Genomic DNA, 19,521 nt, shown 5'->3' with positions numbered 1-19,521 from the left:
GCCCTTCACATCTGTGATCCCGAGTTTGTAAGCCACGCCACACTGACAACGTTTCCATGCTCCCTGTGCGTAAGGAGGCGGTGGCAGCACCAGGAAGGGGACATGTCCATCTGTGCTTCGCACCTCCCCAGGAATGGTCATCCACTCCCAGAGCAGATGCTGGCCTGCAGTCTCAGCAGAAATGGACACAAGGTGTGGTTTCCCTAAATCCTGGTCAGCATTGGTGTGTGAAGCCTGCATACCTTTAAATAATTAAAAGATATATTTATTTATTTATATATTTGGCTGGGTCTTTGGTGCGGTGCAGGCTTTTCTCTAGGAGCGGAGAGCGGGGGCTACTCTCTAATTGCAGTGTGTGGGTTTCTCACTGCGGTGGCTTCCCTCGTTGTGGAGCACAGGCTCTAGGCCATATGGGCTTCAGTAGTTGCGCCAAGCAGGCTCTGTAGCTGCCGTTCTGGGCTCGAGAGCACAGGCTCAACAGTTGTGGTGCATGGCCTTCGTTGCTCCAAGGCATGTGGGATCTTCCCGGATCAGCTATCGCACCTGTGTCTCTTGCACTGGCAGGTGGATTCTTTACCACTGAGTCACCAGGGAAGGCCCCTGCATGTGTTTCAATATATATTCTGACGCTGACGGTCTAATTCATAGGGTGCAAATATCCTTTCCTGTTCTGTCACTGACATAACTTTATCTATGTTTTCTTTGGTCACACCCAAGTCTAAACTGAAGTCACCGTGCTTTTCATACATCTGTCTCTGCTTTTCGTGGCAGCAGCTCCTGTGTTTGGCTCTGTGGTTTTCCCTTCTCTCTCTGTGGGTGCCCACTCTTCTTCCAAATTCCTGAGCTGGAGGGCGTGACTCTCATTTGTTCTTTTCTGTTATGTTCCCTTCAGGCTACAGAGTTCTGTCCAAGTGCCTAATCTCTCTCTTGAACCCCAGACTCTCATTTGTACACATCACTTCAGGTTCCTGCTCAGATCTGAGTCCCTCAATCCTTGCTCCAGAGACTTCCAGTGGCCTCCCAACTGGGCTCCCATTCTGCCCAAAAGGGACCAGCTTGGTCCTCTTAACTGGACCCTGTGCCTGGAACGCCCCTCTCCTGACATCCACACAGCCACTCCATATTATGCTCAGTCACCTTCTCAACCACGCGAGGCTATGATGTCTCCCGGTTCCAGAGGCATCACCTCCCACATCCCCTGCCCCGTCCTTCCTGTTTTGCCGGCGGCTGTCATGTCTACTCTGCAGAAATGTCAGCTCCACACAACAAATGGACCAGCCTTTGTTTCACCTTTTAGAATGCAGTCTCTCCACTGTAACACCCCTGACCCCAGGCAGGAGGAAACACCCCAAAGTACCATAAAGGTTTCTGCGGGTGACAAGGCTGCAGGCATGGCAGATGAAATGGTATGACAAGTGAGTCCCACTTCTGTCCAGGAAAGCCCAGGTCACACTGCGACCAGTCAGCTCACAAGCAGAGCCTGAAACTAGGCCACTGCTTCCACTCATGATGTGCCTGGTGGGCATTATGTGAATGAATCACAGACGATGCACCCACCCAGGACCGGACTTTGGGCACCAGGTCACTGCAGAGGCTTACAGACTCCTAAATCCATGGACCACTGCTGGGGTGGCCTGTGTTCTCAGGCATGCTTAACAGTCCGCTGAGAGCTCCGTGTTGGCCCTGAGGGGTTTTCAGGAGCAGTGTAATTAAGGAGTGGTCCTCCATTGAGAGCATGGGGCCAGGTGACATCTGCGATGCTCTGGGATCATGGGAACAAGTTGCAGAGAATCCGGGGGGACCACACGAGGACTGGGAGGGGTCTCAGCCCCAAGCCTGTGCAGAAAGCAGAGAGGAGGCTGTGGCCATTCCCAGTGGAGCGAGAAGGCCCACCTGGCCTTCAGATGAAGCAGTGGCACTTCCTTCTCGCTGCATCTCCTTCATGGTGGATTCAGAGCTGGTAGGAGCCTGCCCTGCATTAGGGCCCAGCCCAGTGACTTCATTTCAACTGAATCCTTCTCTCAAATACAGTTGCCCTCTGAGTGCTGGGGGTGAGGACTCCCAACACATGAATTTGGGGAGACAGAGCCCCTATTTCAGGCCCCGTGTCTCCATCTGCATGCAGGCATGGGAAGGTGTGTCCGTGCAGCCGTCAGAGGATCTGGGGACATAGGTTACATGAGCTCTGAGTCCTGTTTCAAATCTGGACTCTCTGATGTGGACCATTGAGCTTCAGATTCTGGTTTAAATTAGTTCTAAAGCATGGTGAAGCCAGCAGAGATAAGAAACGGGTTTCCTAGGGTTTTCCCGAGTCCTGTGCATGTTGGGGAGGCAGGTGCCCCGCATGTGCAGAAAATTCTGGGGAAGGCTGCTTTCTGAGCTGGGCCTGTTTGTAGAAGTTGTGTCCCCTAAGACAGTGACCTCCTATCTGTGGAAGAGTCTCAGACCAATGTAAAAACTGCTGGGATAAAAACAACAGTCTGCTCACATCCTGACCCACCACCAGGAAGAGTCCTTCCTGCACCTGCTAGCCCCCACCTCATTCTCCTGCAGGTCTGGGGCCCTGGCCGGTCCTCCGACCCAGATCCGAATGTAATCACTGGCTTTCTTCCTTTAGACCTTTCCCAGCCAAGCCTGTGTCTCGACCTCGAGACACAGTGGAGGAGAGATGATCTGACTCATCATGAGTTGGGAAAAGATGATAAAGGTGACACTCTTCCTTGATGTGTTGAATACAAGGAGCAAAACTGATGGCTGTGATTTAAGTAAAGCTCATAAGACAGGGACATCATGATCTAGAACTAGAGTGCAGCTTCCAATCACTTTGTTCCTGGGAGCATGGCCTCAGCAGTGTTCCCCACCTTCCCTATGCCCAGAGAAGTGACCGTGGTGGGGAGAGCCCCAGCCCCCTGGTCCTTTCCTGTTTTTCAGGAGCAGGCAGGCTGCTCTGGGCTTCCCTCCGGAGGGTCCCACCTCCTGGTCCATGCCGCTACGTTGAGGACACTGAGGGTGGTTAATGAACGGAGGCTGCGTGTGTGCTGCAGCCTCTCCCCTGCTGGGCGGGCACCGAGTGCCCAAGAGCACAGTCCATCTAGTGTGACGTCGCTCTCACTGCCCGGGAGCCACGGGTGGGGTGGCCCTCGCCAGGAGGCAGAGATTCTCAGCTGACTTTATTCTGCATACGAGCCCTGCTCACATGTTCTTCTCCAAAAGCTGGCCAAAGAGGGGATTTCTTCATTAAAATATAGGCATACTGTGCAGGGAGGGCTGGAGAATAGCAAGCTTGAACGTGTAAGTCAGGGGCCAGGCAGAACCCAGGCGCAGCAGACAGAAGAAACATGTTGTTTCAGAGGCTTAGGTCTCTGCGATGTCCATGATCAGCCCTCCAGGTTCAGCGGCCAGTCCAGACTGACCTCTAAGGATCCCCCCGCCGTCTGGAATATGCCTCTGAAAACCAACACAGGGATCTGACCTCTGAGGACCCATTATGTGGACCTATGACTAAGGACCCATCACCCCCAACCTGAAATGCCCTTGGGAGTGATGGATCTAGAACTCCAAGGAGGAGGGGCAGGTCCCCACTCCACCAGCACATGTGAAAACCTCAGGCCTGAGGGATGGCGACCCCCACTGCCTCCCCGGGGATGCAGACACAGCACCTCCCCATGAGGTAAGGCCTCTCTCAGGGCCTGTGAACACTTCTAGACACCTGGCAGGTTCAGAGGCTCAGGACTGGGCTGGCAACAGAAACCGGGCTCTTCAGGGGCAAATGATTTCACCTAAACCTCTGTTTCTCACTTAGGGAGATGGCCCAGGACACTTGGCAGCTGTGAAGGATCAGAGCAGACCCATGCGGGTGTTCCCTGTCAGTGGGGCTGGGCACACATGTCCTGGGCGAGGAGGGAACTGTCCTTCCCTGTGGCCCGTGTGCCTGCCCTGTGGGCCCATGGGAGCCACCACCCAGCCTTGCGTCCTGGCTCCAGCACTGAGAGGGCCTCCCCTGAGATTCAATTCCAGATGCCTGTGATGCCAGAGGAGGCGTGCAGGTGGGAGAGAAGGGTGCTGTGGCCCTCCCAGCCCCACCGGCCACCCCAGCACTCTGTGGCTGGCGCCCTGCTCGCTGCCCAGCTGCTCCAGGCGACGAGGCCCACGGTTTACGTCCAGTTCACACGCTGGTGCTGGATGATCTGTTCCCTGCCCTCCGGGGTCACTGCTGCCCTCCACGCACGTGACAACCAGGGGTCAGGGCCGCTCTCCTCCAGGTGCCCCAGAGAAAGGCTGTGAAAGGTGTTCCCTGGTTTCTCTTCAGGATTTCGGGGCAAGTGACCCTGTCGTTCCTCTGAGGCCCTTTCTGAGAGAACCCCTTCTGGTTACCGCCCCTACTGTTGCTGTTGGTGGAAAGCGGAGGAGTGAAGATGGAGTCAGTCCTGGGTTTTCTCTATTTTTCCTTCATTTTGAACTTTTTACTAGAAGAGTCCTTTGTAAAATATCAAACTGTGAGTTTGTACGTTTGTAAGGACATCTTGTTCTTAGCCTCCCGGACCCCCTTCTCCATCCCTTCAGTTCTGGTGGCATGAGGGACCCTGTCAGACCTGTGGCCACCACTGCCTTCCTGCAAGGAACTCTTGTCGAGAGAGCAACTAAAGACAGACCCAGGATGGAGAGTTCACCACAGGGCTGGTCACTCTCTAAACTCAGATGCTACAAGTTAAAGGTCAAGAATTCTATCGTGCTGCCAGGATTCATAAGGCTCCATCTCTTTATAATTTACCCCACTAGTGAAATCGGGAGAGAAAAGGACTCATTTTGAGCATGCGTATTTTAAGTCTGCCAACCCAGTGTATGCATAGACAACTGCAGATGGGCGTTTTGGTAACTATCAAACTTATATATGGATTTTCAGATGGAAACAGATGCTTCAAGAAACTCTGCATTCAATTCTAGGAAATAGTCTCTTTGAAAAAATTTGGTGGGAACACAAATCTCACTTTGGAATGACATCTATCTCTGTCCTAATGGAATCGTGAGACGTCTTCCCTGGGAGCCTGAGAGCTGCGCCATCCTCACTGCAGCAGATGTAGACTGGGATTATTCCTGTTCCAAGGCTGCTGTGAAGGTGGGATGGAGCACGGAACTGAACCGTCCTCGAGCCAGTCCAGAGTGAGGCCACTAAGGAGGCTGGGAGGTGCGACGAGGCCTTGGCTCTCAGGGACAGTCCTGTCTATGGCTCTCACTGAGGTCTCTTTCCAGAGCTCCATGCAGCCACCTCATTCATCCTACGAGATCTGAGTGCTCAACAAGTGAGGTCTTTTGTATCAGAGGAGAGTATGCGGATGAGGGAATAAGAAAAACCACAGCCCTGACCCTCTGCCATCTGAGAGCACAGTGGGCAAGCGAATGTTGTTGCACAGAGCAGAGGAGCCGGCTCCCGCCCAGCCCTCACAGATAAGGGGAAGGCACTCACCTCCCTGCTTACTGTGGTCAAGAAAGATCGAGACCTTTCGGGCCAGACCTGTGAGGAAACAGGGATTATGGGCTTGATGCAAGGGGAAGCTGGCCAGCCAGAGCCAAATCAGCCAGAATTAAACACACTACAGAGTCAGGAAGCACAGTGAAGGAAACAGGGGAGGGGGCAGACAGTGGCCCAGGCCACGGCTGCAGTCAGAAGACAAGGGCCAAAGTACCTACGAACTTGAAAACTCAACGACTGTAGGTTTTGGCTAAAAAAAGACTCAAGATGGGAAATCAGAAGGTGCTGAGACTCAAGGGAAACGTGGCCTGACATGCGTGGCACTTCCAGTGAGGGAGTTAGTGGCCGGTCCCACACACGGTTAGTGCGGCCCAACTGGCAGGAGCTGACCCACTGGCCACGGCCAGAGGAGCGGAGGCAACCCTCTGTCTAGGTCCTGAGTGAGGATGGCTCTTCATTCACAAGGCCTCGGGTCGGTGAGGAGGCCTCCGGGGAATAGTGCTTGTGTCCAGGTGACTGTGGGCACCTTGGCCTTACGATGGTACCACCACCGGTTCTATTTCAGAACATGGCCCACTCAGCTCCAGGGGTTGGCCAGGGACCCAGACTGACTTCAGTTCTCCTGACTACGGGGGATCCCCATGAGGGGGCTGTCCCCAGGTTAACTGCACAAGCATGCACAGGAGTATACGTGTTCACATGTGCACATGCATGCATGCATGTCTGTGCCTGAGTACACATGTACACACATGAGCCAGGGGCATGCTAAGATGATGCGGAGACCCTGCACATTTCACACAACTTCCAAAAGGCAGGGGTAGGGCTCCTTCCAAAAACAGTCTCTTTAGTCCCAAACCACCGGTTCAGATCTTTGCAAACAGGCTGCCACGACAGTGACCTGGTGAGTGAATTCTGAACTGGAGAGCACACAGGAGAACCTCACAGGCAGAGTTTCCCCACTGCTCAGGGGGCGCCAAGTCCTCCCTCCCACGTGCCTTACATGCCAGTGTTCACAGACGAGACCCCCATGATCTCTGGAGCTGAAGGACAAGGTGGGCTGGGCCTTGCAGGGTGCAGAGCTGTGTAGGATCCCATCACAGGTGCGTGGAGGAGCTGATGATGGCAGTCCCTCCCCTCAGGGTGCCTCGTCCCCCCTACACAGCTCGAGGGTGCCTGGGACCCAAGACCAGGCGGAGGACCTCCCTGTGCAGCACAGGGAGTTTCACATGCCCGGGAGGTAATGTGGAGCAGGGAGTGGGGGCTGTTGCTTCTGCCTGACAAGGTCCCGGGGGACCACAGCCAGGACTCTGAAGGGCCTCACGCTGCAGGGGGCCCCCCAGACGCTGACAAGCAATGGCCTTAGAAGCGGCTAGTTCTCCCCTCAGAATCACAGCCAACAGCTCTGTGACTGTCAAGTCAGAGGCCAAGATGAGTGAAGAGAAAGACAGCAGGTACTGATTGGCAGAAGGCACCCAGAAGTTGGCAGAGGGGCCAGAAATTCACCAGCCTCGCCCCTTGGTTACTGAGCTTGAGCTCCTGAAATGGAAATTATAATTGGGGTCTCTCTGGCCCTGCTGGGGTTGCAGTCCCTGTGCTGCAGAGGGAAGCTGTGGAGGCTGGAGGGTGTGGGGGTCCCTGGTTCTCGGGGCACCCTTCCCAGGCCCTGCAACACACAAGCTCTTCCTGTCCTGAACCTTTAAAGCAGCTGGCCTCCCAGATGCCCTGCCCCTTCTACCTTCCACTCCTCCAGAAAGAGCGAGGAAGTAACATCTTCCTTTTTGCTAAGTCCACTGCTGCCCAGTCAGACGAACTCTGGCTTAGCTGCCAAGGAGTGCCTGCCCAAAGACCCCCTCACCCCACCTGCTGACAAAGACTTGGAGGTAAGACCCTCACCAGCCCTCACCAACGATGCCTGTCCTGGGAGGTTTCTGAGACCCAGGAAAGGGGGCGGGTCCAGCAGGAAGGAGTCTGTGGGAAACACGTTTGTCTACATTGGTGGAACCCACTTGCAAGGAAGGGCTGCAGCGCATACCTGGGCCAGGAGCAGCCCCCACACACAGGTGGCATCTGGGGGCGACAGTGCAGGGGTGCCCCAGGGCTGAGCTGCTGCCAGCTCAGCTAGACCCCGTCACCCCACCTGCATGCTGACTCCTGGGCAGGCAGCTCCTCTCACCTTCACTGGAGCAAAGCCAAGCGATGCTTGTGGGCAAATATACCACAGATACATCATTTTGGGGTGGCAGGTATTTGGGGGCTACAGGTAGGTGGGCCGTTGCAAAAGGAAAAGGCTAGACAACAGTGTATTCACTGGGCCACAAGTGGGCTCCTCACCTTCCCATCCTCTGGCCCAGCTGGAAGCCTGGTCTCCACCAGCTCCTGCCTTCCCCACACAGGGGTCTGTGAACGGCTGGAGCCTCGGACAGGCTGCCTGCTGGGATGGCAGCAGGAAGCTAAGGACTGAAAACCGTGGCTCATCTCGCCCAGCATATCGTGCAATGTGAGGGTGAGCACCTAAGGACCACGGGGAGGCCGTCAGCCACCTGCTCTCCTGGAGCCTCAGCACAGGCCTGGGGTGGGGCCGGCGGCTGAGCGGGTGGAAGGTGGGGGCGCTGCAGGGCAGAGAACAGGAAGAAGCAAGAGGGAGATGGAGGGACCCTGTGGCGGCAGCTGTCATCCAGGGGAGCACAGGACCCGGGCTCACAGGGGCCCAGGCAACAAAAAAACGGCTGTGCTGGGGCTTGTGGGGTTCATACACAACTACTTTGTCCCTGAAGAAAATGTAAAAACACTTCACACTGGAGGGTGGCTCTGGAAATCCAGACTGATGGCCACACAAATGCTGGGTGCACAGTGAGCGGCAGGCTGAGGGGTGCAGACCTCCCGATAATGGGCCTGGACCCAGAGACTGGCAGGTGGTGCCAGCGTCTCTCACCCTGGCCATGGGGTGGCCGTGCCCACCAACAGGCAGCACACAGAGTGGTGTCTGGTGGACACTGCAGCCACACCTCCTTCAGCCCAGAGCAGGCAGGCGGTGCACTGGCCTCTCCCGAGGACCAGACACTATCAGGGTGCCCGCTGTGTGCTCCTCACCGAGAGGGAATTACTCTGGGTATGAGGGGCACAGGATGCAGCCCCAGGCCCTGCTGTGCCTGCGCTCTCACAAGCAACACACGTTTCAAGCCAAGGACAGGGGCTGCAGGCTGCTCAGAATTCGGCAAGACACACACACACACACACACAGACACCCTGCCCCCCCCCGCTCCCCTTCACCTCGCTGCAAGCAGAGCCTCCCAAGAGGGAAGCTGGCTGGGTCAGGACTCAGGGGCTCCTAGTGGACCGACTTCCTGCAGGACCCCAGGAGCACCCACCTCGGGTGGTAGGCAGCATGTCCGAGAGTCCCTGCCAGGCCGTCACCATTTCCGGGTTCTTATCCAAATCAGCAAAGTTCTTCCAGACCCTGATGGCACCGTCATCTTGGGGAGAGGATAAAGAAGATTAAAACACAGGCCTGGCTGGTCTGGGAAGGGGAGGAGGCCCCTTTCCTGGGGGTGCCGGAGGACACAGACTGCTTAGGCCCACACCAGGCAGCCTGCGGGGCAGACGGTTCTCTCATCTGGGGAGGAGCCGCACACAGGCAGTGTGAGACCCCTTCCGGTCTGCCTTGGGGCTTCAGGGTGAAGCCCCCACCTCAGCATTCCTGATTTCCCCTACCTTCGTGGGCATCATCTGCCAAGAAGAGCTGGTCTCTCACAGGGGCAGGGCCTCTTTCTCCACCCCGTCACACCACTCAGGAGACCGGTGGGACGCCCCTCCCCGCCTCTCCAGCCCCAGGACGGGGCAGAGGTCCCAGTGTTCTCCAGCAGATGGGAAGCCAGGTGGGCCTGAATGTGGGGCCACTACCTGTCTCCTGGTCTGTCTGTCCTTCCTTCCTTCCTCCTGGTGTTGCTGTTCCCAGGACCCTGTTCTCCAGCCTCACTAGCCCCTCATGGAGAACCTGGCCTTGAGCTGCAGAGGGAGTTCAAGGTCACCTGGGGACACACTGGGGAACTCGTGTCGAGCAGAGTCCCTGGCTCTGCCATCTGCTGATTCGGCCTGATCTCTGCTGAGACGTGACACCTCCCTGCTCTAGAACTTAGGCCTCATGCTGCTTCTCCACTGGGACCTGACTCCCAAAGGGCCCTTGGTCCTTCTGCCATGTCTGCTGTTTCCAAGGAATCACCTCTCTGCATCCTCTTTGAAGCTCAGATAGGCTCATTGTGACCTGTTGTCAAATGCCCCGCAGACCCTACTGGCTCCCGCACCACTGTGGGGGTTTGTCTTCCCCTCCCTGCCTGAGGCCTGCCAGGGGGCTGTCTTGGGGCTGGGGCTGGACTCTGTTTTCCTGGGGAGGGCTGCCAGCAGGACCTCTCCCCCTAGGTATGCCTTTCATGATGGTGGCCTCCACTTGGGACTGGTCAGTCCCCTTTATCAAAAGAAACAACTGAGGTCACAGGAACCTTGCTGTCAATTTGTGCTGGGGTCCTGCACCTGTCCCCTGCCATCTCTGCATCAGGGTTTAGGTCCCCACCATGGGAACCCTACTCACCTGTGGCCGTGAGCAGGAGGGAGCAATCCTGGCCATTCAGATACTCCATGGCCGTGACCCTTGTGTACCGAGGGTTTCCGTTGTGGAAATAATCCAGCTTCTCCCCTTTCTCCCAGTCCCAAAAGCTTCAAGGAATAAGAGAGAAATACAGTGAGTGATCAGGGAGGAACAAATGAAAGCCACAAGGAAATACCACTTGATACCCAGCAGGTCAGCCACCAGCAAACACACAGAGAAGGACAAGTATCGTCAGAATGTGGAGAAACTGGAACCCTGTGCCCTACTGGTAGGAATGTAAGATGGTGCAGCTGCCATGCAGAACAAGAGCGGTTCCTCAAGATAACTAAACACTGAAGTACCACGTGTCCAGGATCCCACCTCTGTGTACATATCCAAGAGATGTGCACCCAGGTCACAGCAGTGTCACTCATAACAGCCAAAGATGGAAGCAACCCAAGTGCCCATTGATGGATGAAGGAGGAAACAAAATGTGATCCATGCTCTTGGACCACTATTCCATCTTAAAAGGGAAGGAAGTCCTGACACCTGTTACAACACGGATGGACCTTGAGGACGGTATGTTAAGTGCAATAAGCCAATCACAAAAGGGCAAATACTAGATGATTCCACTCATTTGAAGTTCCCAGAACAGACCAGTTCCTAGAGACAGAAAGTTAAGTGGTGGATGCTGGGCCTGGGGAGTGGGGAGGGGAAGTCAGTGTTTAATGGGACACAGTTTCAGTTTGGGGTGATGAAAAAGTCCTGGAAGTGGACAGTGGTGATGGCTGCACGACAAGGTGAAAGCACTTAATGCCACTAAACTGCAAGCTTAAAAACAGAGAAGACAGTAAATTTTATGTTATGTATGAAAAAGGAGAAGAATAAGAAATAGGTACGAATTCTGTCCATTTTATCAGCTATAAAAATAATCGTCCCCATGGGTCTCTCCCATCAAGTGTGCACTTTCTCAGTGACATAAGGGCAACAGTCATTATGAGTTAAAGTGGTGTCTTGTTACTCATGCTTTCCCTTTGCACGCTTGCTGCCCTTGCACCTGAGTGGGTCCCTCCCATGCCCTGTCACTGGGGGGTCCTAATGAGCCCCTGAGCTCTGCTCTCTGTTCATTGCACAGGAACTGGAGCGCCCACGGTAAAGTGGCCAAATGCAGCCCTGGGAGGGTGTGGGCAGCACCAGGAGGAGAGACATCTGCTGGCAAGTTCTCTAGCCCCCACCCCCGAAGCAGCCCAAAGGCTCGGGGTGTCCCGCCTACAACTCCTGGGACTACCTGTTCTCCAGCTGAAAGGACAGCCCCATAAGCGCCCCCATACCAGATGCTGTCTTTGTCAGCGACGGCCACGCATGGTGTAAAGGGGTGAAACTTGACCACGGAGGGGACACCAGGGTTCCTGTTCAGAAATATCTGGTCGTCCAGCCTTGTGATACCTGCCGAGGGAAATACATGGCGATGGGCCTCAATTTGCAGTAAACGTCACTGCCATGTTTTGTCAAGGCTGACGTCAGCCCCTCATACTGGGGGGTTGGGAGGGGCCCAGAGGGAAGCAGGAGGCAGAGTTTGGGCGGGGCCTCTGCACAGACAGGCTGGCACGGCTCACGCTCACGACAGCCCATCGGCAATATTTAGAGCAGTGCACGCGGGTGAAGGGTTTCTGAAGAGAATGTCACAGACTTTGGAATAAAGTTCAGTAAGGCGGCGATTCGTAACTCAGACCTTAGGCTAAAGCTTGGGTTCAGCCATCACTGTCCGTAACCCAGCCAAAGTCCTGTGTGGAGGCAGGGGCCTCCAGTCTGGAAAGGCGGGAACCTTGAAATGATGGAAAGACAGCTGATCAAGAGTCACACAGGGGACGTGAACGGGGATCTGCTCCCTAGGCCCCAACACAGGTAGCTGGGAAAAGCTGCTATGGCCCTGAAGGAGCTCTAGAAGAGCAACGAGAAGAGGATACCAGTGTGGGGAACATCAGATGGGTTCACACATGTATCTGCAGAAGGATGCAGGCTCATACAGAGGAGCCAGGCCCCTGTACCTGCCCGTCGTGGAGGGCAAGCAGCCCCCACAACACTCAGCCCCGGGGTCACCCCCTCCTTGGCTGCTGGAAGCTGGTCTCGGGTGACACAGAGGAGAGCGACTGTGGCTCATGCTTCGTGAACCTGGCACCTGCTGGGTGAGCTGCTGTCACCCACGATTTCAGTCTTTTTCGCTTCCCTTGGCTGAAACAGCTAACACTGGAAACCACTGAATCATCAGGATGGGGTTAAACTAACAGGCAAACAGGCCTGGGAGGGTTTACCTATTGCCCAGAGGTGCCCTTCCCCTCAGCCATAGGTTCCCCAGGGAGGGGGTGTAATTTGACCCAGGAAAGACGAGGGGATACCCAGGTCCTGAGTCACGGCAGGCATTCTGCACTCACGCACAGATCTGGGCACAATGGTGAGGTTGCAGCGTCATGGGCGCTGGCTGGAGGGGTCACAGATAGGAGAGGCGGCATTAACTTTCCCAGCTCATCTCCTGGGGCCTCGGGGACTCGTCTGATGACTTTGCTGGGCCCGTAGGTGATATTCCACAATTCACATCCTTCCCAGCACACGGCTGGCCTCAGATGAAACCACCGTTTCACAGAGTCCAGGCTCTGAGCGCTACAGGCAGTGGAGGAGGCTGTGCCCTGGCTAGTGGCCCTGCCCTCTCTACCCATGTCTGTCGGCAGTGAGGCTCTTGCCTGCAAGCTCACTTGCCAAGGCCTCCAGCAGCTCAGCAGTTCCTTTCGGTGTGGGTCAGGCAAGCAGATTTTTTGCCCACAAAGACTGGAAAAGAGAACCCCTGACCCTAATTTACAAAGATGATTTTTTTCTTTTCTGTCTGCAAAACCTGGTTGGTTCTCAAATGACCAGCTCTAATTTCACTCCCTGTGTAATGCTGACCGAAGCAACACCAGCCCAGAATGTGGCCTTTACTGCCTTCAGATGTTCGCTGTGTGCAGCAGACTGGCTCCCAGGCCGCCTGTGGGTACAGGGAAACCAATTCATCCTGCTGTCCCCTTCGGTAGGCCCGGGGTTCTAAAGAACCATGGACTTCCAAGAAAATAGGTCCTTGACACCATAATTCAAAGAGCTCCTATCAAGCTGGGCAGCTCAAGCTCTCCTGGAAAAATTGGCAGACTTTGAATTCTACATCCCTGGGGGCTCTACATCTAGAATGCGCCTTCACAGAGGTGAGTTACAAACAACCAAGATTGGTTTTAGGAGAAGTGACCCCGCATTAATGGAATGTGACCTGAGCATCTCAACGAGAGCACCGTGAATGCACTCGAAGTGCTTCTGAAACGGCATTGCTTCTGGAAATGCTCAAGGGGCACCAGGCCTGGGCAGGTGGGCCAGGGATGAGATCCCAACTCCAGGCTGCCTGCAGGTAGGGATGGGCTCATGGGTCCTCAGCCGCAACTTTAAAAAGTAATCCATAATACAAAAAACTTCTCTGGTGGTCCAACGGCTAAGACTTCATGCTCCCAGTGTGGGGGGCCCAGGTTCGATCCCTGTTCAGGGAACTAGATCCCACATGCTGCACGCCACAACTAAAAAGATCCTGCTTGCTGCAAGTAAAACCTGGCACAGCCAAATAAATAAATAAATTTTTAAAAAAATTTAAAAAAAGTAATCCTTAATAATCAAGGGAATTTGACACTATAGGGAGAGAAGGTCATGAAACTAATTCCACAAAAGCGTGAGGAGTCTGCTTATCTAGTCTGTGCAGTACTGCTGCCCAAAGCTGGCCCAGCAACGAGGGCTCAGGCAGAGCTGGAAGACTAGCCCACCCACAGCTGTGGGATGGAGTTGGCTCCTGGGCCCTGAGGGCTGTACTGCTGGGAAAGAGGGAGGAGAAGGCGGGGGAGCTGCCCAGTGCTCTGGTCCTGTCCTGACCACAGGGTGGAGCCCCTTGGCTGCCCCCTCCCACCTGGCCTTAGTGCCTGAGGGTAGGGGGCTGATGCAGCTGACATAAGGGGGACCCATGACCCAGCAGCTCTCCCTTTGGCAGCCCACGTCCCCACACTGGTGGGGTGGGGTGAGGCTGGAGGGTATGCAAAGTGGGCAGTTAGGGCACATGTTGGCAAATTTAGTAAAAGGTTTGGTCAAAATGTGACTGATATACAGGCTTGGGGTAACAGGGAGCAATTATCTGGGGGCCTTGTGGGGTCCAGGCAAATACAACCAGGGCCTGATGTTTGTCTTCTTTCCCCATGGCGGGACACAGGCCACCCTGCTGTGGACCCCAGGGCCTGCAGAGGGCTTGCTCCCTTCTCTCTGCAAATGACAAAAGGTAGAAGTCATGACTGTCCCAGAGGCCGCCAGTCAGACAAGAGTTTCCTTGGACGATGATCCCATGTCTCCCTGGGGACAAAGGCACAGAGTTCCCGGGGACAAGGCCTTCTCGGGCAGGTGAGTGGTGCCCCACAGTGGCACCCCTTCTTCCCTGGAGCATCTCCGCCAGCCTCATTCCTTGCCTGCACCAGGGCAAGTGGGGGCCGGCTCACTGCCTGCGGTGGCCCCTGAGGACATCCCTTACCCTTCTGGATGAGCTGCTGTGCCTGCTTCCGGACACGGGTGTTCCGCAGAAACCGCCACTCCCGCTCCTTGCGGATCTGACTCTCCAGGTCATGCTCTTCCGGAATCTCCAGCAAAAAAAAAAAAGACAATTATTTCCAAATGAGAGGGTTCCCCCTCTGCAGGTGCAGAAGAAACCTGGTTCTCTGGTCGGCCCAGTGCCCAACAGCAGTCAGAGCAGACCCTTACAGTTAGAGGGTGGTCACCAAGCTCCCGAACCTGCTTCCCTCCCTGTGCTGGGGGCATTGCCCCTTGCTGACAGCTGGGTGTGGAGGTTCTGGGACCCGGGACCCGGGGGAGGGCTGGCTGGCTTGGGAACGTGGAGCAGAGACTTAGGAAGCCCCTGCCTCCAACAGCCCAACCACAGAGGCCAGAAGCTGTCACACTCTGACAGGGGAGCAAGGGGGCTGCTTTCAAAGCAGACAGAATTCAAGGGGGAGGTGCAGGGATAAGGGCCAGGTGTTTCCTGCAGGAGTGGACATAAAGGGCTCTGCTGTGCTGGACACTAGATAGACTCCTTTGTACCCTTAAATGCAAAATCAGAAAAAGATGTGGTGTGCTCAGAGAGGTTTGCTTTTATTCTGATGCCAAAGGGAAACGAAGCCTCTGGTTAGAAGATGAACGCGCTCATGAGAAGTGACAGAGGGCAGCAGGCAGGGTAGTGCTGGCCCCTGGGGCCAGAGAGGCAGCCTGGGCCTGGGGGCGGGGCCTTCTCACCCCGGGCGGGCAGGAGCCGTTGCCTGCCAGGATCCACCGAACACAGCAAAGGGGCAGGTGAGTGGTGCCCCACGGTGGCATCAGACTCCATGTGGGTGGAGAGTGAGGAAGGAGCTTCAAACCTATGCCTGGGAACTTCTGCCCTCCTTCATCAGCTTCTGCATATGAAGTATGTGGAAGCTGGAACAGTCCCCTTTCCTGGATAAGGGCCCTTCTTGCTTCATGGCCAGTGTGCATGCATATGGGCCATGTCTAGGAGAGGGCCACACTTAGCAAACAGTAAGTTAGGATTTAAATTTACTATATTCAGAACATAATCACTTGTCGTGTAAAAACGATGTATCTCCTTCGTCATACAGTCAACTTGCCTAACGCCTGCTTGAAAACTCAGACCTGTAAAGTTCTCAAATATAAAAAGAATCAAATAAACTAGGAAAAACCCTACTTCCTCTTGGCTGAGAGCTAACCTGCCTTGTACTCAGCCAGGTAACACTGCATAGGCAGAGGGAGCCCATATTCAATATTTTAAAAGTCATCTTCTCTGCTGGAGAAAGCATCGGGATGAAGAATGGTGAATGTGGTCAGGTGTACCTGCCTGTGTGCAAGCATAGCTGAGAAGATGGGAAGCAGTTTAGGTCACAATTTAGGCAGTTATTACTCGAAATGGTCACAGAGCACTTTTGTGTCTTCTCAAATGCTCCGTGCTATCTCTGATCACAAACAAACAACCTGAAACCTCATCTCATCCCTGTGCACAGACCAGAGGGGTCTGTGTTCCAGGATTTCACTGCTACAATCCTGTCTTTTTTCTCTTAAAAATCACAAACCTACAGCCAGCAAAAGAGCAAAGATATCCTGACACTGAGACAACAGAAGAAAAGTCACCTAGAACCTCCAGAGCAGTTAGTGTTGTAGACATAACCCCACAAAGGCACTTGGGATAGATGGTGGGTTTTTACCAGTTGGTTTTGTTTCATAACAATCCAGAGATTATTGGAAAAGAAATTACAGATAACCAATAACATAGAGTGATAAAAAGAAAACCTCCAGATGAAAAGACAGACAGAATCAGAATGAAGCTCTGGTTTCTGCAGGTTTAGAGAAAGGGTCTGGAAGCAGGGAGGGAGTGGGACAGACAGAAAGGAAGTTCTCCATGTGGTGAGGGCAGACAGGAGGAAGGAAGGGGGCAGGAGGCAGCTGTGCGTGGGAGTGTGGCCACATGCGCCCTGGGGCTTCAGAGAGACTGACCTCCACCGCATAGCCCGGCATCACTGCCCTGGGCTGAGTCCTAAGCAGCAGAGCGCGGAGCTCTGGGGAGTGGCCCCGCTGAGCTCAGAGAAGGACTCGCAGCATTGAACTGAACTGAACCACAGCCCAGGAATCAGTGCACATACCGTCCTGGGGACAATCACCACGAAGCACTAGGACAAGCGGGGGTGGGCAGCAGAGCGACAGTGTGGGAGGTGTGGGTGGAGAGAGACAAGGAGAGGGAGAGCACAGAGGCTGTGAGAAGCAGCAGGCGTCAGCTGGCCAGGAAGGACGGGAATGGATGGAGGGACCAGACAGTTTCCTGCTCAGCCCTTCTTAATTATCTGCTCAGTTGCCCTGCCCCTCCCCCTCCCACGTGCCTCTGCAGGTTGAATAGAAGCTTCCGAGTAAACAGAAGCCCAGACCTAGACCGTGCTGAGCTTTCCTCCCGGCAGAGCTGGAGGGACGTGAGAGAGGCTAATAGTGTTACATGATTAGGATCATGACAGGCTGAGGATTCCTAACACCTGGCTTTTCCTCAGACAGAAACCAATTATGATGCTGAAACCTCCTGAGGCCTCCCGTGGAGCCAACAGCTGAAGGCTGGTGATGGCATCCCCCTTGCTCCTCACCTGTCACTGAGGCAGCCTGGGCCGGGAACAAAGGAAGACCAGAGGGTCTCAAAAGCCTGATGGCAGGCCTTGCCAGGTGAGCAGGTCCTTATACTATGAATTTGTGAAACACAGGGCACACCCTCAATGCCTCTGAATTTAAAGGGGTTCAAGTGCATGGGATAAAATCCACAACAGGCACATGGCTATCAGGACTGAAGCTTGACCTCTGGAAGGCTCGTGAGGTCATGGAAATCCCCACCAGAGAGCTTCCTGGGTTCCCACCAGAAACAAAGCGAGTTCTGCGGTGGGACAGAGACCTTGTTTAACAACAAACCACCCTCCCCAAACAATGACGGAGTCAGCAGTACCAGGAGGGAGTGCACTGGCTGTGGGCTGATTGGTCTCCTCTGGGTATGATGTCTAAGGAGTTATAAAGTTGAAGGCCACTGACTGCTAAGGAAGAAGCTCTGAAGGGCAGATCAGAATTCACTGTAGGTTCTGATACCTAAATACAGGCCTTTTTATCATGTGACCACGCCTCACAAAGCATCAGGGTGACTGAGATGCAATTCACATGCAGTAAGTCTCACCCTTTGGGGCCCATAGTCACGTAACCATGCACAATGGACATGTAGAATAGTTCCTTCACCCCAAACTGCTAGATGCCCTCTGGAGTCCGGCCCTCCCCCCAGTCCAAGTCCAGCACCACCTCTGTTTTCCATCGCTGTAGCTTTGTTTTGCCTTTTCCAGATGCTGTATAAATGAACTGTACAGTTTAAGTCTGGCTTCTTTCACTGAGCATAACGCAGCTGAAATTCATCCATAGTGTGTATGTTTATTTAGAAAACATTTGGTGAATTAGTATTTCAACATATGAAATATTCTGGCAGTTTATTCACCCGGTGAAGGATATCTGGGTTGTTCTCAGTTTCTGGTGATTATGAATAAAGGCACTGTAAATATTCGAGTACAGGCTTTTGAATGAACAGAAGTTTTCATTTCTCCTGAGTGAATATCTAGGAGTAGGATTGCTGAGCTCTATGGTAAGCACGTCTTTAATTTATGAGAAAGGGCCAAATGTTTCCAAAGGGCTTGCAATATTCTGCCTTTGCACCAGCAAAGTATGAAAGTTTCAGCTGCTCTGCATCCTTTGCCAGTACTTGGTATTGATAGATTTGAAAATTTTAGCCCTTCTAACAGATACGCAGTATCTATTTCATTGTGGGAACTCGACTTCCCTTGTGAATAACTGCTGTGACGCTACACATCTTTTCTCAAGCTTATTTGCTGCCTGGGTACTTTTTATGGTAAAGTGTCTGCACATCTTTAGCCCATTGTTTTTAATGGGGCCACTTGTTTCTTTATTATGGAATTTTGAGTATTCTTTATATATACTGGATACAAGATTTTAAAAAAAATCAGATATGTGTTTTTTAATTTTCTTTTGGTCTGTGGCTCATGCTTTCATGTTCCTAACAGGATTACTCAAAAAGCAGTTATCGATTTTTGGTGAAGATCAACCTGCCACTTTTTCTTGTGAGGCCTGTGCTCTTTGTGCCTTATTAAAGAAACTACTGCCTAATCCAAGGTGAGAAAGATTTTCTTCCAGAAGTTTCATGGTTCGAAGCTTCACATTTAAGGAGTGAGTTATTGTACAAGGTGTGAGTGAGTGAATTTCTACTTTTGGCAAATGGGTGTCCAATTACCACGGTGCCACTCTGCTGGAAAGACACCTTCTTTTCATTGAACTGAATAGTTCTCATACCTCCATGGAAAATCAATGGGATGTATTGATGTGACTCTATTTCTGGACTCTGTTCTGTCCCGTTGATCTATGTGTCTGTCCTCTCACCAATTCCACGTCTTGATTATTTAACTTTATGGTGAATCTCAAAATCAGGCAGCAAAAGTCCTCCAACTTTGTTCTATTTCAAAATTGTTTTGGTTAATTTAGTTTCTTTGCTTTTCCTCATAAATTGTAGAATAGGCTTGCTGATTAAATAGAAAAGGCCAGGAGGGAGGTCCAAGAGGGAGGGCACGTATGTAGACCTATGGCTGATTCATGTTGATATACGGCAGAAACCAATACAATATTGTAAAGCAGTTATCCTCCAATTAAAAATAAATAAATTTAAAAAGGTCTATTGGGATTTGGATTCAGACTGCATTGCTCTATATACATCAGTTTAGGGAGAACTGACATCTGAACTTCATAGTCTTTCAACCCATGAATGTGGTCTTCACTGATTTAAATCTTCTCTGATTTTTTTCAT

General features: G+C 53.3%; 1 protein-coding gene across 3 annotated transcripts in view; it reads right to left on the bottom strand.

Moving 5' to 3' along the window:
• The window catches only part of RPTOR (regulatory associated protein of MTOR complex 1), a 320,305-nt gene that overhangs the window by 6,217 nt on the left and 294,567 nt on the right, over window positions 1-19,521 (bottom strand). For 2 of the 3 annotated variants that reach the window (XM_040244786.1, XM_040244788.1), the window contains exons 25-28: window positions 14,632-14,737; window positions 11,384-11,498; window positions 10,056-10,180; window positions 8,839-8,943 (exon numbers count right to left, since the gene is read on the bottom strand). In XM_040244786.1, the coding sequence (XP_040100720.1) occupies window positions 8,839-8,943; window positions 10,056-10,180; window positions 11,384-11,498; window positions 14,632-14,737 (451 nt within the window). Of the gene's footprint in view, window positions 1-5,464; window positions 5,513-8,838; window positions 8,944-10,055; window positions 10,181-11,383; window positions 11,499-14,631; window positions 14,738-19,521 lie in introns of all 3 variants that reach the window. The other variant, XM_040244787.1, reaches the window with a different exon arrangement.

The sequence above is a fragment of the Oryx dammah genome, unplaced genomic scaffold (assembly GCF_014754425.2).
Source record: "Oryx dammah isolate SB20612 unplaced genomic scaffold, SCBI_Odam_1.1 HiC_scaffold_8, whole genome shotgun sequence".
NCBI lineage: Eukaryota > Metazoa > Chordata > Mammalia > Artiodactyla > Bovidae > Oryx > Oryx dammah.
This window is presented reverse-complemented; position numbering and strand designations above follow the sequence as displayed.